Source organism: Chiloscyllium plagiosum, unplaced genomic scaffold (assembly GCF_037043375.1).
Source record: "Chiloscyllium plagiosum isolate Xiang-an unplaced genomic scaffold, Cpla_swu_hap1 HiC_scaffold_10, whole genome shotgun sequence".
Lineage (NCBI taxonomy): Eukaryota > Metazoa > Chordata > Chondrichthyes > Orectolobiformes > Hemiscylliidae > Chiloscyllium > Chiloscyllium plagiosum.
The window spans coordinates 74,348,878-74,366,513 of NW_028270148.1; the positions used below are offsets into that span (position 1 = coordinate 74,348,878).

The 17,636-nt window shown below is 40.8% G+C and overlaps 1 protein-coding gene across 16 annotated transcripts in view; it reads left to right on the forward strand.

Moving 5' to 3' along the window:
- Positions 1-17,636, forward strand: part of arid1b (AT-rich interaction domain 1B) — a 620,676-nt gene that overhangs the window by 255,698 nt on the left and 347,342 nt on the right. For 15 of the 16 annotated variants that reach the window (XM_087991455.1, XM_087991456.1, XM_087991453.1 and 12 more), the window contains exon 4: positions 5,581-5,691. The exons of the other annotated variant lie outside the window; for it this stretch is intronic. In XM_087991455.1, the coding sequence (XP_087847581.1) occupies positions 5,581-5,691 (111 nt within the window). The remainder of the gene's footprint in view (positions 1-5,580; positions 5,692-17,636) is intronic. 16 annotated transcript variants of the gene reach the window in all.

A 17,636-nucleotide genomic window follows, 5' to 3' on the forward strand; every position in this document is an offset into this window, starting at 1 on the left:
ATGCTTACGTTGTACATTTTATGGATGATAACTAAAACTGGTGCATCTAGCTGTTTTCTTTTACTGCTTCAAGTTATCTAAATCCTATACAGGACAGTATTCTCTTCTAATTGCCATCAAAAATAATCACATTCTATCATTGCTGAAGAAATAAAGTAAATAGTTATGATCTCTGCTTTCCTGGATGCAGTCAACAATTTTGAAGAATCATCCATAATATCTGTAAAGACATTTCTCTAGCAGTTATGCACCATTTGCATTGTCATTACTGTCATTTATGATTGCCCAGAGCTTTCCAGTCCCTTGTGTTGTAACCACTTAGAGCTCAGAAGTGTGAACATATTGAGTTGGTTGGTTGTAGGGAGAATTAAATTTCTGATTTCAGTGTAGACCACTGATGAGGAACAGCAAGGCCTTGCAGTAAGATGCATTCCAAGGGAAGCCATATTAGTCCAACACTGTACTAACCTAATGATATGCTTCTTATAGTCAGTATTAAGTTGAAGGCATGGGTGATTCACAATTTTAATACTTTTAAGAACTTTTAATAACCGTTAAACATTCTATTAAATTTGTAATCACTTTTAAACAGGGAGAAAGCAAGGATTGTAAACGCTGGAGATCAGAGTCGAGTGTATGGTGCTGGAAGAGCACAGCAGGTCAGGCAGCAGCTGAGAAGCAGGAGAATTTGGGCATAAATCCTTCATCGGAAATGAGGTTTATGGGCCGGGTGAGGCTGAGGGCTGGGGGGAAAGTAGTTAAGGATGCAGTAGATAGCTGAAGGTGGGGGAGAAAGTGATAGGTCAGAGAGGAGGGTGGAGCGGATTGATGGGAAAGACAATGGACAGGTTAAGAGGGCGGTGCCGAGTTGAAGTGAGGATTGGGATAAGGTTGTGGGAGGGGAAATGAGAAAACTGGTGAAATCTACATGATCCCGTGTGGTTGCAGGGTCCCAAGGTAGAAGCTGAGGTGTTCTTCCTCAAGGCATCGGGTGGCTTGGGTTTTTAAACACTCATGCAAACTCTTAATCTCCTTTTAACAGATTTTGACCACACAGCAACTGCCCCAGGTAACATCTTGGGCAAACTGCCTTGGTTTTCAATCAAAGGAAAGAATAAGCAATGTTTCCTCAAAAGAAATTCAGAGCATATCTCTCACAAGTAGCATAAATCATAATCAGAATTCGACCCTGAAGCCGACATGATTGAATGGTTGCAAAAATCAGTTAATTTCAGTACATTTTGTTCGAAGGCAACATTGGCATCACATACAAAAACAGGAATTGCTGGAGAAGCTCAGCAGGTCTGGCAGAAAATGTAGGAAGAAAGTTAATACTTTGAGTTTGGTGCCTCTTCATCAGAATTCATTTGCTAAAGATTAATTTTTGGAGGAGGTAACAAGGAAGTTAGACAAAGGAGGAGGTGCTATGGGCCATCAACAGCAGCAGAACTCCAGCACAATCTGCAAACTCATGGCCATCCCCCATTCAACCATTATCATCAAGCCAAGAGCTGAACCCTGATTCAAAGGAGAATACACGAGGGCAAGACAGGAGCGGTAGCAGGCATACCTAAAAATGAGGTGTCGACCTGGTGAAGCTACTAAACAGAACTACTTGGTGCCAAGCAGCATAAACATCTAGTGATAGACAGAGCTAAACAATGCTGCAATCAACAGATCAGATCTGACCTCTGCACTCCTGCCACATCTAGATAATGGACATCAACTAGCCACAAAACAACATGACCCACTCTCACTAGTATCCTTACACACAGATGAGGAAGGACACCACTCCAACTGGGATAACACATCCATCCTAGGACAAGCTAAACAGAGAGACACATGAGATTCCTCGAGGCATGGCATTCCAACTGGAGCACTATCAATAAACACATCGACTTGGACTCCATTTACCACCCTCTGAGAAAAAGAACAGGAAATAACATCACCACATGAAATGACATCACCAACCCAAGGAAACCCAAACACATAATTAGAAAGCAGATCACTCACACCAGTGCTTCACCGGAGGCTCACTCATTGTTACCTAGTATGGTGACAAAATGTCTGAAGATGAACCTTCCAGCTCAGCGAGCAAACGTACATCCAAGCAGATATGTTGAATGCATTGCCCTCATGTGCATTCCTGGTCAACTGTTCAAAACATTCAATCAACTTGGTCAGACATGACCTCCCCTCAGCAAAACCCCATGCAGACTGTTCTTGATTAAGCCATATATGTACAAGTACATATTAATTCTGTCCCTCAGATTGACTTTCAAAGATTTCCCCGAACCCTGAGATTGGAGTGACTGGCCTGTAGTTTCCTGGTTTAATTCCTTGCTCCCTTCTTGAATAATGGTACTCTCCTGTGGCTGGAAAGGAAATGAAAATTGTTGCTAGCATCCCTAATATTTCCTTTCTTGCCTCACTCAAAAGCCTGGGAGACATTTCATCCACTCCTGGAGGTCTATCCATTTTTAAGCTTGCCAGACATTTCAGAACATCTCCTTTGTCTGTACTATATTTTCAAACTATGTCACAGAGCTGCTCCCTTATTTCTAAGCCCACATCATCCCTCACAGTGGCGAACACTGACACAAAGTATTAGTAATTTAGAACCCTACCTTATATCCACTATCTCCAGACGCAAATTACCACTGTGATCCTGTTCGCCGAGCTGGGAATTTGTGTTGCAGACATTTCGTCCCCTGTCTAAGTGACATCCTCAGTGCTTGGGAGCTTCCTGAGAAGCGCTTCTGTGATCTTTCCTCCGGCATTTGTAGTGGTTTGAATCTGCCACTTCCAGCTGTCCGCTGCAGTGGCCGGTATATAGGGTCCAGTTCGATGTGCTTATTGATTGAATCTGTGGATGAGTGCCATGCCTCTAGGAATTCCCTGGCTGTTCTCTCTTTGGCTTGTCCTATAATAGTAGTGTTGTCCCAGTCAAACTCATGTTGCTTGTCATCTGCGTGTGTGACTACTAAGGATAGCTGGTCATGTCGTTTCGTGGCTAGTTAGTGTTCATGGATGCGGATCGTTAGCTGGCTCCCTGTTTGTCCTATGTAGTGTTTTGTGCAGTCCTTGCATGGGATTTTGTACACTACATTGGTTTTGCTCATGCTGGGTATCGGGTCCTTCGTTCTGGTGAGTTGTTGTCTGAGAGTGGCTGTTAGTTTGTGTGCTGTTATGAGTCCTAGTGGTCGCAGTAGTCTGGCTGTCAGTTCGGAAATGCTCTTGATGTATGGTAGTGTGGCTAGTCCTTTGGGTTGCGGCATGTCCTCATTCCGTTGTCTTTCCCTTAGGTATCTATTGATGAAATTGCAGGGGTATCCATTTTTGGCGAATACATTGTATAGGTGTTCTTCTTCCTCTTTTTGCAGTTCTGGTGTACTGCAGTGTGTTGTGGCCCTTTTGAACAGTGTCTTGATGCAACTTCGTTTGTGTGTGTTGGGGTGGTTGCTTTCGTAGTTCAGGACTCGGTCTGTGTGTGTGGCTTTCCTGTATACCTTTGTGGTGAATTCTCCATTCGGTGTTCTCTGTACCATCACGTCTCGGAATGGGAGTTGGTTATCCTTTTCTTCCTCTCTAGTGAATCGGATTCCTGTGAGCGCGGCGTTGATGATCCGGTGTGTGTTCTCTATTTCTGTGTTTTTAATGATTACAAAGGTGTCATCCACATATCTGACCCAGAGTTTGGGTTGAATTTGCGGTAAGATTGTTTGTTCTAATCTTTGCATTACCGCTTCTGCTTATGAGTCCAGAGATGGGTGAGCCCATGGGTGTGCCATTGATTTGTTCATATATTTGGTTGCTGAATGTGAAGTGTGTTGTGAGGCACAGGTCCAGTAGTTTGAGTATGCCGTCTTTGTTGATAGGTTCAACGTCCTGTTGTCTGTTCTTTATGTCCAGCAGGTTGGCTATTGTTTCTCTGGCTAGGGTTTTGTCGATAGAGGTGAACAGTGCCATTACATTGAATGAGACCATGGTTTCTTCCGTGTCTATGTGTATAATTCTGATGATGTCCAAGAATTCCTGTGTTGATTGTGTAGAGGCATAGCACTCATCCACAGATTCAATCAATAAGCACATCGAACTGGACCCAATATACCGACCACTGCAACGGACAGCTGGAACTGACGACCGGAAGCAGCAGATTCAAACCAGTACAAATGCCGGAGGAAAGATCATAGAAGCGCTTCACAGGAGGCTCCCAAGCACTGAGGATGTCACCTGGACAGGGGACGAAACATCTGCAACACAAATTCCCAGCTCGGCGAACAGAACCACAACAACGAGCACCCGAGCTACAAACTTTGTACCACTGTGATCCTTAAAAGGCCCTATTCCTTCCTTAGTTATCTTTTTGTCCTTAATGTACCTGTAACATAAATTGGGATCTTTCTTGATCTTATCAGCCATTATACTTTCATGCCTCCTTTTGCTCCGCTAATTTTCTTTCTAAGTCAATTTTCATGACTTTCAAGAAATGGCTGCATTTGCACTTTTGAAGCAAAATTAAACTTGCTACAGAAAGTCAAGACTGGCTTTTAATGTTGTGGGAGCTTTTTAAGGATAAGAATTAGGCTCTTTCTGGATCCTCCTGATTGAAACAAATAAATAAACTTTCAGACCTATCTTAAATTTAAGAATTCTTTCTTTTTCTTGTTTCACATCTCTCAATTCTTCTCCCCACTTTTTTTCAGCATGTACTATTTTGTTAAACATTTTTCCTTATTTTTCAATTATGGAAATAAATTGTTTCTCCGGCATTCATGAAAATCTTCAGTATCTTGTTAATCTCCATTGTGAAGTTGTCAGATGTAAATTCCAGGAATTCTCTAGGCATAAACTTGTGTTGAAGAGTGAGGAAAAATTATCTATTTTAGAGGACCCACTTCAGCAAATTCTGGCCTATTAGAAGTTAGGAAGTAGTGTGTTGTTACTTGAATGGAGAAATAAATTTCTGTCATTTTAAAAAAAAAATATTGCTGACAAGAATGAAAGCTTTAGTAACAGAAGCTTTGAAAATTGGTGCCCTTTTAACTGGCAGTATTTATTTGTGTTTGTGTAAACACTTTTAAAATATATTAACTCCTTTTCAATGTGTGATTTTTGAGAATTTGTAAGTATAATTTATAATGAAGTATGAAGAGTAAAAGGTTTTGAGAGACAGTTATGCTGCTACTTTTATGTCAGCCTTGGTAGAACGGTGGAAATGCAATGCAAAGTCAGAACTTGCTCATTTTGTTTGCCCATTGTAAAGCTGTCTAGCTTTCACTTCTATTATCATGGTATGGAGAGATATTAAAGGAAATCTCAGACATGTGTTGGTTTTAGACATTGCGGTTAATCCCTTACAACCTCCTGGGCTACACAGTGGGAGGTTATTGTGCTGAGTGAAATAGTGTCTAGCAATAGAAGATAATCACTTTGTCTGCTTTTGTAACCCTCTAGTTGAATTGTTTCCCTCTGCTGGTTATCTCATTACATTGCTAACCTTATGCCCCATTGGCTTCCCATGACTCACGCTCACAACTAAACAGAGCCTTTTTGTAAAAATGAGTTTTGTTTACGCAGGATATATCTCAGGAAGGCTATGGAGCTCGCACTGTGCCGCCATTGACACCTAGCAAGCCCAACCATGAAGATTTGAACTTGTTACAGCAGGAAAGACCATCAAGTTTGCCTGTAAGTGACTCATGATGATGTTTTTTGTAATACAATTGAAGTTCACCATTTACAGCTGCTGTTAAAAATTTGATATTCTTTAGATCATAGCATGTTCAGCATGGAAGGAGTCTATTTGTTTCATCACACCTATGCCAGGGCTATTTGAAAGAGTTTTACAATTAGCCCCACTCCCCTGATTTTTCACCATAACCTTACAAATTTTCCTCTTTCATATGTTTGCATCCAACTCCCCATTGAATTTGCCATTGACTCTACCAACAGTATTCTTCTAGGCAGTGCATTTTCAGATGATCAGGTCACAAGCAACCAGGCCAGACATACTATCTTCCTGTGACTACAACACAAGTGGGAGAAAATGTGAAAAATTTCCTTGTGAACGCAAATATATCTTCCTTAGTAAATGTTTATCCTTGTCTGTAGTTCTTTTGCCAAATTATTACAAATCTATGCAGTCTTTTTATGAACCCTTCTACTACTCGAAACCGTGTAGTCAAAGAGAAACAACACTCGAGAAGCTTGACACCATCCAGGACAAAGCAACATGCTTGATTGGGACCACATCCACTGCCCCCGCTACCGATGTTCAGTAGCAGCAATGTGTACCACCTACAAGATGTACTGCAGAAAATCACCAAAGATTGTCAGACAGTACCTTCCAAACCCATAACCACTTCAATCTAGAAGGACAAGGGCAACAGGGACTGTACATGGGAACACCACTACCATCACATTCTCCTCCAAGCCACACACCATCCTGACTTGGAAATATGTTGTCATTCCTTGACCGTTGCTGGATCAATATCCTGGAATTCCCTCCTTAATGGCATTGTGGACTGCAGCTCACTACCACCTTCTCAAGGGCAACTAGGAATGGGCAATAATTGTTGGTCAGCCAGTGACCCCCACATCCCACAAAAAAAATGAACAAATGAAAAAGAAATCAAAAACTCTAAAAAAAATGTAAACCTTTACTTTAAAGCTATACTTGTTCCTCTGCTTTGAGGAGAACTGTGTTTTTATCTTCAGGTGGGCATCACGGGAAGGCAGTTATTTATTGTCTATCCTTAATTCAGAAGGCAAAAGCAGGAAAACTTGGAAAGAAATAAATTAATTGTATTGATCTTTGATTTTGAAGTATAAATTGCAAGTCAGACCACTCTGCTTGAATGGATAGTTTCAGGATTTTGACGCAGTGAAACAACAGGAGTATTGTTCAAAGTTAGGATGATATATAACTTGGAGGAGTTCTTGCAGGTTGTCATGTTCCCATGTAGAATTATAGAATTCCGACAGTGTGCAAGCAGGCCATTCAGCCTATCGAATCAACACCAATCCTCCAAAGAGCATTCCACCCAGACCCTGTCCCTGTAACCCTGCATTTACCAGGGCTAATCCACCTAGCCTGCACAACCCTGGACACTATGGGCAGATTAGCATGGCCAAACTACCTAATTTCCTCATCTTTGGACTGTGGGAGAATGCTGGAGCACCCACAGGAAACCCATGCAGATGTGGAAAGAATGTCTGTGTGGATTTTGCACAGTCTCCCAAGGGTGGCGCTGTGAGACAGCAGTACTAACCACTGAGCCACCATGCTGCTGCTGTGTCCACTCTGCTGATCTCTGTGTATAACAGAAGTTGTGGGTTTGCAATGTGCTGTTGACAAAAGTTTGAGTTATTGCTGTGCCTTGAACAGCTGGTATATTGCAGTCCCTGTGTGCTGATATTAGAGGGAGTGAACATTTAACTTGATGGAAGGATTGCTAATCAAGCAGGTTCTCTTGGTGGCATCAAACATCTAGTATGTTTTTGGAGCTGCATTCAACTAGGCAAACAAGAAGTATTCATCACATTCTTGATTTGTACCTGGTGGACAGGTTCAAGGTTGGTGAGTTCAAGGTTGAGATATTTTCTGCAAAATTTCCAGCCTCGGACCTTCTCTTGTAGCCACTGTAATTAGGTCTGGATTAGAGTGGTGCTGGAAAAGCACAGCAGGTCGGGCAACATCCCAGGAGCAGGAAAATCGATGTTTCGGCCAAAAGCCCTTCATCAGGAATCAGTAATTAGGTGGCTGTTCAAGTTCAGTTTCTGAACACTGGTGACCCCTAGCTTGCTAATATTTGTGATTTCAGAAATGGTTATGCTGTTGAATGTCAAGATCAAATAGTAAGCTACTATCTTGTTGAAAGAAGTCAGTTTTTGATATGGATATGGCACGCATGTTGCTTGCCACATAGCAGTCCAAGCCTGAATGTTTTCCACATCTTGCATATTGAGCCGTAACTGCCTGTTTGCCTGTTGAATTATGAATAATAGTTGGCATGTGTGCAGTCATAAGTGAACACTGAGAGTCACAGAAGTTTACAGCATGGAATAAGGTTCTTTGGACCATTGAGTCTGTGTCTGTCAAATGCAATTATTTAACTATCTGAATCCTATCTTTCCACACTTGGCTCCTAATCTTGTTATACCATGGCACACAAGTGCACATCAAAAACTATTTAACTGTTGTGAGGGTTCTGCCTCTACTACTCTTGCAGGCAGAGAGTTCCAGATTCCTACCACCATCTGGATGAAAAAAGAATTTCCTTTCAACTCCAGCCCCTTACCTTGAATCTATGTCCATGGTTATCGATTCCTCAACTATGGAGAATGGTTCTTTTCTGTCTACCCTATTTACGTTGGTCATAATTTTATGCATCTCCTCAGTCTCTTTTGCTCCAAAGAAAACAATTCAATCTCTTTTCATAATTAAAACTCTAGCCCGGGCTACATCCTGTAAATTTCCTCTGCATCCTCTGTCGCACAATCACATTCCTTCAATATGTGAATTCCAGAATTTGCTCTCAGAACTCTACCTGTGGCCTAGCCGATGTTTTATACAGTTCCAGCAAAACCTTTGTACTGTTAAACTTTATACCTCAACTAGTAAAAGGAAGGTATCCCTTCTGCCATATTAACCACTTTATCTAGTTGTACTGCTACCTTAATGGATCAATGGGCATGAACACAGATCCCTCTGATCTTTGGTGTTTCCCAAGGTCCTTCCATTTATTGTGTCTTCCCTTGCCTTGTTCGTTCTCCCCAAGTGTATCACCTCAGCTTATCCAGATTGAATTCTGTTTGCCACTGATCCACTTCTGACCTTATGGTGAAGCAGTTAACAATGTTGTGGCAGTGTGTCTTTGGTCTGAATTTATGAGCTTCTCAACAGCAGCAACCATCTTCCTTTGTGGTAGGAATGACTACAGCCTTTGAAGGACAATTCAGTTTGCTCTTGCAAGTTGGGGCAGGGCAGATACAGTGGACACACCGATTTGAGCTGTTAGATTGGTCCTGATCATTTTCCATTTACCCTGACATAATGGAGGAGTTGTCAGTGTGAAGATAAGCTTTATCTCTGGAAGGGCTGTGAACTGTCCATTTCTGTCTTTACTGCCATGACAGATGGATCTATGAGAAGTAAGTTTATAGCCAGAAGGTCCAGTAGGTTTTTTCTTTTGTTGATTCTCTCACTACTTTTTGCTGGTGAGGTCTTCAGATCTCAGCCAGTTCAGTCAAGTAGTGGTGATACCAACCATTCTTTGTGATGGACTTTGAAGTTCTCCAACCATTGTGCATTCTGTGCTTTTACTATTCTCAGTGCTTCATCCAAGTTCTGTTTAACATGGAGGAGCTCTTATTCATCAGCTGAGGCACTGCAGTATAATTAATCCGATTTCCTTGCTCGTATTTGGCCACATGTGAAAGGCATATTATGGGCTACCAGGGCTAGTCCATCCTGACTCTGTGGCATCTGTGTTGGATCCCTCTGGGGTGGACCTGGATATGTCCAGGGATAGTGTTGGAGAAGTCTGCAGCATTGGCTGTGAGGTAGGACTTAACTAGAATGACTGACTGTGTTAATTTCTGGAAGACAGCACTCTCAGTTTTGAGCTGAAAATGTATTGCTGGAAAAGCGCAACAGGTCAGGCAGCATCCAAGGAACAGGAGAATCGACGTTTCGGGCATAAGCCCATCTTCAGGAAGACACTCTCAGTTTTGACACAAGATGCCAAATATTTATAAGGAGGACTGCAAGGTTGAATGAAAATGATGTGCTTTTTTATGTTCATTCTTAGTTTGATTGCTGAAGATACCTCTGATTTTTATTGATTTTCATCTTTCAGTAGTGGTTAGATGCAACTGAGTGGCTTCCTAAGCCAATTAAAAGTCAACTACAGGTACATTGCTGTAGTTCTAGAACTACACGTAGATCAGCCAGGTTAAACATACCTGCCCCTAAACTTTAACATAAATAGCTATAATTTATTCTTTGTAGTTCTCAATTTGGGAAAGAAACAAAATTATAATAGAAAAGTTATTGGATCTTTGAATACCAAATGTGATTTAGAGTTGTTTTTTTTTGTAATGGCCAATTTGTGATAAGACATTCGATTTCTGTTCCTGTGGACTTTGGAGATTCCATATCGTAACAGCAGGTTTGCTGTGTAGAGCAGGAGACTTATAAATACCTACTCTGATGTTAGACCAGATACATAGGGTGGGTTTATACTCTGAGGTGTAACTGAGAGCAGAGATGGGAGGGCCCAGAATTTCCTGGCAACTGTCTGTCGTAAAGAACCAACATACTCTTCGCTTTTTTCTGGAGTCTAGACTGGGAGGGAGGGTGGAATCTGGATGTCTACCTACTGTAGGTATATGGAGTCTACTAAGAAGCTTATTAAAGCCTTGTTTGTCCAACTGGGATCTTTAGTCAGCAGGTAGGCTCCTGGAGTCATCAGAGAAAGGTGGTGACCTTCTCATGGCCATGCAGACTCTTGCATGGTTTTAAAAAGTCTGGGTGTCATTTATAACCATAGGGACCTTCTTTGCTTTTATAAACTGAGAGGGTTGCTACAGCTTGAGATGCTGTCATTCCCAAAATGGAAAGGCAGGTGACACTTCCTTGAGTACCACAGATACTACCGCTGGATCTCCAACATTGAAAACTGACCTACTGTCTTTAATTGGATAATAAGAAATATGTTTTAAAATCCTGTTTGATGACTATTCCTTAAATGCTCTGAAGTTAAGACCCAACTATGAACTTGCCATCTGGATCCTAACCCCAAATTACAATCCATGTTTTGGTTTGATAAAAGGGATACTTTATGATCTGCTTGATTGTTTGGAAGGGTATGTTTCCAATCCATTCAGGAATTGATCTACAATTGAGTCTTTCTAGATTAGTTGAATTAAGGTTTTGACATTAGAAAGAAAGCAATGTATGTGCAAATTAAACAAGAAATATTTAAATTCCTAGTTTAAAATGTTTCCATTATTTTGTGAGGTTGCTTGTATATTGCCCTGTACAGATAGATGAAGGCAAGTTGGTGAGCTTAGTGGCAGGTACTAAATGGTGCAAGTTGTTGAGCTTTCCTCCAGTAAGGAATTTGGGACCATTATGTTACTGTAATTGCTTCTACCAAAGCTCTTGTCATATTTGCCGCATACAGATTAAGATTTTTGTTAACAAAATATTATCAATTTCAAATTTAAAAGTACCATTTGATCTGCTATCAATCACTAGTTGAAAAAGAGAATGTTTTCTAAATGCTTTTTGTAAATGTTCTGAATTTTTCTCCTGAAAATTTCATTTTTATTTGCTGTAACTTTGAGATTCATACCCTATGGTAGACTCTCCAAACAGCAGAAATATGCTTTTCCAATCTGTTCACTTTAATATTGTGAAACGTTTTGATCCAATCTCACTTCACCTTCTAAATTTCAGGGATTACACCCCTAGGCTGGATAATTTGTCCTCCCAATTTCATGTTTGTGTTGATGTGTCATGCTTGTAAATTTTCTGTTACACTGTTTTTCAAATTGAAGTTCACAAAACTTCAGATACCTTCCAAACAGGCTTGAAAGCATGGTTGCTGCCCCTTTATATTCTAGTCTTCTAGATATCAAGGCCAGCAATCCATCAACATTTTAGATTATTCTGGTGCATGACATTTTTATGATCAGTATATTTACATTCCATCATTAAAGTGGCTAATAAAGACAGTGAATAATTGAGGCTGCAGCACAGATCTGTGAGGGACACCAGTAGTCACATTCTGCTGATTAAAATGCCTACTATAATTGCTCTCTGACTCCTGCAGCTCAGCCAGTTTCCACGGCAGGTCAACAATTTGCCTTCTCACCTAATTGCTTCAGCTTTAGCTAGAGGTTTATGGTTGACTTGAAGTTAACATGAATAGCATCCATAGACACTACATTAGTTACTACTACAAAAAAATGATCACTTTATCGAGCATGACCTATCTTTATAAATCCATTTTCACTCTTTTTGACTGGCTGAAAATTTTCAAAGTGTTCATTCACCCTATCATTAATTTTTGACTAACAATTTCCAGCAATAGAGGATGGTTTAAGTGATTTGGAATTCCCTGCATTTCCCCTCCTACCATTCATGAACAGCATAGTGACACAAGTAATTTTCTAACCGAAAGAAAAATATTTTACAGCTGCTGTCATCAAACCTGTGCATTTCTGGTATCTCTTTTACTAATAGATTAGGGAAGGGGCAGAAAATGAATACATTTTGCTGTTGCTCATAGCAGATTGTTTAGTCTCAGTAGCAGGTTTATACTGGCACAATTTTCATTCAGCTGCGAAATAAAGTCATAGAACCCTTTAGTTAGAAGTAGCATCCAAAATGCACTTCTGTAATTTTAGGATTTAGTTTGTTTTAAACATTTAGAATAAACATATACAATTAATTTTATTCCAAAGGTACTTGGTCCGTATGTTTAAAATGGAATGTCCGCAAAATTTGTGCACGTGTCCATGAATGTTCTGTATCATTCTGCGCACAACAAACTGTACGAAAAGAATATTGCAGTTTTTGAAATGATACAGAATAGACAAATTAGAAAGATGGAGGGATTGGATCATAAGGATCAATTATAGAAATTAATAATCTTCATTAGACCAGCCTGTCGCTGGCTAATGTGCTTATATTATGGGTTTGTGTTGCATAGATTGGAGGATACATATAAAAGAATGCATATATTAGATTACGTACAGTGTGGAAACAGGCCCTTCGGCCCAACAAGTCCACACCGACCCGCCGAAGCGCAACCCACCCATTCCCGTACATTTACCCCTTTACCTAACACTACGGGCAATTTAGCATGGCCAATTCACCTGACGTGCACATCTTTGGACTGTGGGAGGAAACCGGCGCACCCGGAGGAAACCCATGCAGACACGGGGAGAATGTGCAAACTCCACACAGTCAGCCGCCTGAGTCGGGAATTGAACCCGGGTCTCTGGCGCTGTGAGGCAGCAGTGCTAACCACTGTGCCACCGTGCTGCCCACAAATATATATTTATCATGATAGTTAACAAGAGGCAGCATCATGAGGAATTGTTTTTATTGTTTATGCAGTGGGTAGTGATGTAAACTGTGCTTTGTTAATTCTGTCTTTTCTTAAAAAAAAATCAAGTATTCCTGAGGCTGAAGTGTTTGAAGAATTCCTAGTATTGGTTTTTAGTGAACCAGTTATTTCTATGGATAGAATACTTTTGGTTTGGTGGGAGGTGTGATTGAAAAGCCAAACTAATATAAGCTGTAAGGTTTCATTGTGCTCTCTTATTGTGACACTAAATGAAAATACAGCACAAAAGTCTACTATAATGCTGCTTTATACAGCATGATAGCATTTATATGATGGCTGTATCCAGAAACTGTATGCTGTGAACAATGTTTCTTTAAATGGGTTAAATTGGTTATTATGGCATGGTTGACTTCCTGCTTCTAGCTGGGCAAGGACAAATCAGCTAGGATCTGAGTTAACAGGTCTGTTAAGAAATGGGATTTTTGAGAAATGGGTTCATAGATTGAATCAATTAGTGATCCTTTGCTATTCACATGCATGTAAGTGAGCTACAAGGGATTTGCTCAATCTGGCAGAGCAGCTCGGAGGAGAACACACACAGTCTGATCTCTTCGTGAGCTGCAATTCTAACTCCCCAAACTACTCTGTTGCCAACCTTTCCACCTAGTGGGCTAATCTTTTTAATTTCTCCTCTTCCAACTCCATCTTCTTAGTACTGGCAAAAGTGGACTGGAAGCAGATATTTAATGGTAAATTAGTGCCAGAGCATTGAGAGGCATTCAAAGAGATGGAAGTTTTAGCACAAACATGTTTTCTTTAAGAGTGGATCTCCGAATCGGGACTTGCCTAAGTGTCACAGAGCATGCAGAGTATGAAAAGATTTTTAGAAGGCAAGCTTATTACTGATCATTAATATGTAAAGAGTAAAAGGGTATTTAAAGAAAGATTACTGCTGTTTGGAAACCAAAAAAAAAGTTCTGTTCAGTTGGAAGATGTGGCCATGTTTTTTTTTAAATGAATACTTCACTTTGTTTTTCACAAAAATAGGAAACAGAGTAGCCATTGGAATTGAAGAGGAAGGGGTAGCCTAAATGATTGCAGGCCAGTCAGCTGAATCTCTGTGGTCAGCAGTTTATTGGAAAAAACACTGAAAAGAAGAATATTCATTTTGTTGAAAGGCGCAAATTAATCAAGAGCAGTCAGTGTGGATATTTTAATAATGTATTTTTGTCAAATTTGTGAAACACCTTGGGTTTTTTAATGCTAAAAACACTATAAAATATCAATTGTTGTCCTCTTGTTCCTGACAACTGTGTGAAATTGTCATTTTTAATCTGTAACCATTGTCTTCAGTCAAATGTCAATTTAGCTGATTCTGCAGTTAGGTTTCAATTGTAATTGTGAGTGCTCATTTTAGATGTCAGAATATCTGATCTAAACAAAGTTGAGGTGTAGAAAAACAAATCACTGTAGCGCCATTAAATTTGTGGTGATATTTTGACTATTCTAAAGAAAGGAACAATGAAACTAACTTGTTGTGGAAATCTGACTATTCTGGCTGTGAAAAATTGCCATTCCTCCTCGTCCCCTCCCCCTACCCTGTATGCTGTCTGACACAGGCAAATCCTGATTTGGGAGATCCACTCAAAGAAAACATGTTTGTGCTGGACCTTCCATCTTTTTGAATGCCTCACGATGCTCTGACATTAGGTCCAGTGGTTTTGTGTGCGTAGCAGTATCTATGAATATAGAATTCAACTGTTTGTGGTGAACTGAATTCAAGTGAATACCTGACTACCGCATTTGTGGTCACCAACTATAGGACGGATGTGGAGGCTTTGGAGATGGTGCAAAAGAGGTTTACCGGAATGTTGCCTTAATTGGGGTGTATTGGTTATAAAGAGAGGTTGAACTAACTTGGATTGTTATCTCTAGAACCTCAGAGACTGAAGGTGACCTTATGCAAGTATATAAAATTATGGAGGCCGCGGATGGATAGTTGGAGTCTTTTTCCCAGGGTAGAAGTGTCATAGGTTTAAGGAAATGCTTAAAGGAGATGTGCAAGGCAAGTTTTTTTTTAAAAAGAGGGCGGTAGATACCCGGAATGTGTGCCACAGAAAATGGTAGAAGCTGATGTGAAAGCAGTGTTTGAGGCATTTCAAAGCTCATCTCTGCTCTTAATGTTGAATGTCTTTGTGAGCTCTCTGAAAATTGTGCTCAGATTTTTGTTTTTCTCTCAGCAGCCTGAATGCACGTTTGTACCATATCTGTGGTGCCTCTGTTTGAAACTAAGCTTACTCTCTGGGAGATTTTCTCTTCCACAATGGTAAGCACAGTCTTGCTCAGTATTCTAGCCAAGCTCTTCCTAACAGTAGAAAGGAGAGCAATCCCACAGGAGTGGAGCAATCTGAGTTTTCTCATTTGTTTTGTATAAAGTGATGGTAACAATGTTACAAAGATGCTTGGCAATACTGTCCTGTTCTTAGCAGGCCATGAAACTTCAAAGGCTTGGTATATTTTGTATGGTCACCTTGATACAAGGATTCAGATGCAATTGCCTTGACTGACAGGCCTTTGTTCCTCTTCATCTGATCAAGAGTGGTCACTGTTTCCTTCAGAGTTAGGTTGTCAACCAGTTATTTTCTGTTGTCAGATGTAGTTGACAGCAGTGTCATGCACTGTGCACTTGACACCTAAGACTTTTCATGAAATGTTCTGACCAGTAGTCCAGAATGGACTTTGTTGGTGTGAAGTGTCTAACCACTAAGGGTCTTGCTCCTCAGGGTGTTTTTTTTGTTTCATATATAACCAGCACACAAGTATGTCAGCTTTGGAAAACCTGCCATTTCACCATTTTGAATGTTCCTCAGTTAAAATCCCTACATTAAAGGGCGCTGTATAAATGATGGCAGGCTGTCTTTTTCTTTTGGCTGATGAGCTGATCATTTTCAGGCCTCAGATTTTCTTGTCATTTTCATTAAACCAATCCTTGTTTTTCTTGATATTGAATCTAATGACCTTGTTGCGAGTATCCAGTTCTGCAGCTTTTATGTTCCTGGATTTCCTCTGAAGTAGAATCACCAGTGAGATCAGGGTGTTCCAGTCTAGTGTGTAAGGTTGATTGATATGTATCTTTGCAAATCTGTTCTTGTGCTTTGACTTGAAATGGAAGTTTAGTTTTGATTAGACAAGCTGGTGGTCTGCATTGTCAGGATTGGGTGCACTCCAGTATACATGTGTCCGTTAGGTTACATAGGTGCTGTTAGGAGGGGCATTTTGGATGAATTCACTGAGATCTGTTTAGATTATTATCTTATCAGCTAGGTGAGCATTCATGTTTGGAACATAATGAGATGAGCTGATGGCAGTTCTATACTCATTGATCTTGAAGGGGAAAGGCACAGGGAAATGAGATAGGAATGACCAACTGATAGCTTTGAAAGTTTAGTGAGGATGGTTTTCTTCACCATGAAACCAACACCAAAGAGATGTTCACTTTGAGGTCTACCTGTCCAACAAAGAGTGCGGCCTCTAATGTGTTTCATCAGGCTGCCTTGCTCCAAGAAATAGTCTTTATTTAGGGTTGCTATCTATGCTGGTTAGCACATGAGCCAGCAGGATATGTGAAATAACTGCACAGAAGCTGATATCCTGTCACCAAGTCACCCATTACTTGTGCACAGCGTATGGGCTCTGACCAGCCAGCTTAAAGCCAGTTCCTAGACTGAGGAGATATCCTGAATCTCCTGTTTATTTTTTTCTCTAATCTCCTGTTTGTGTTGGTCAGCCGGGGCTCCCTGATTGGCATTCCTGCTATCAGTCTGGCCACATGCCACCCCTAGGTGAGAGAGACTGTTTACTTCAGGGGACGATGTTTGGTGTTAAAATCACAGATATGGCTCTGCACAGGTACAAGGCGAATTGATGCAAGGTCAAGGCCCAGCACATAGTTCGGGTAGGTGAGGCGGTCCTGAACAAACATGTAGATCACCTGAAAGCACCTACTGTGCAAGCAAGGCAGGAGCAAAACATACCTGGCCCCTCAGAACAGTCAGAAACCATGGATTCTTCCCCCCCCAACTAGCAAAGAGAAAACCTCAGAGTCCAAGATGGATGCAGTCTTGATATCATTACAGCCGTAAGAGGAGGAAGAAGCTTACCCAAGATGCTCTGGGTGCAAGAGACAGGTTACAGTCCCGTGGCAAAAATGTTGCAGAAGAAGCTACGAGAGAAGGAACAGGACTATATTCCCATACTTAAATGGGGGAGGGATGTAGTGATTGGAACTGGGGTCAGGTGGATCTCATTGACTGAGATCTTGATTGGGATTGTTATCCTGGGCCAATCAGGGAGCCCGTGCACCGAAAAGAAGTGTTTTTGGTCATTGAACGGACAAAGAAGAGTTAGAGGCAGATATTTTCCAATTCAGCTTGAGAGTATGTTGTATAAAATCTTCAAAAAGAAATATTGCCATAGATATAAAGTTCACTTTGGGTGGACTCATTAGGATAATTGTTATGGTTACTGTTCATCTTGGCCTAAGTGCTGGAA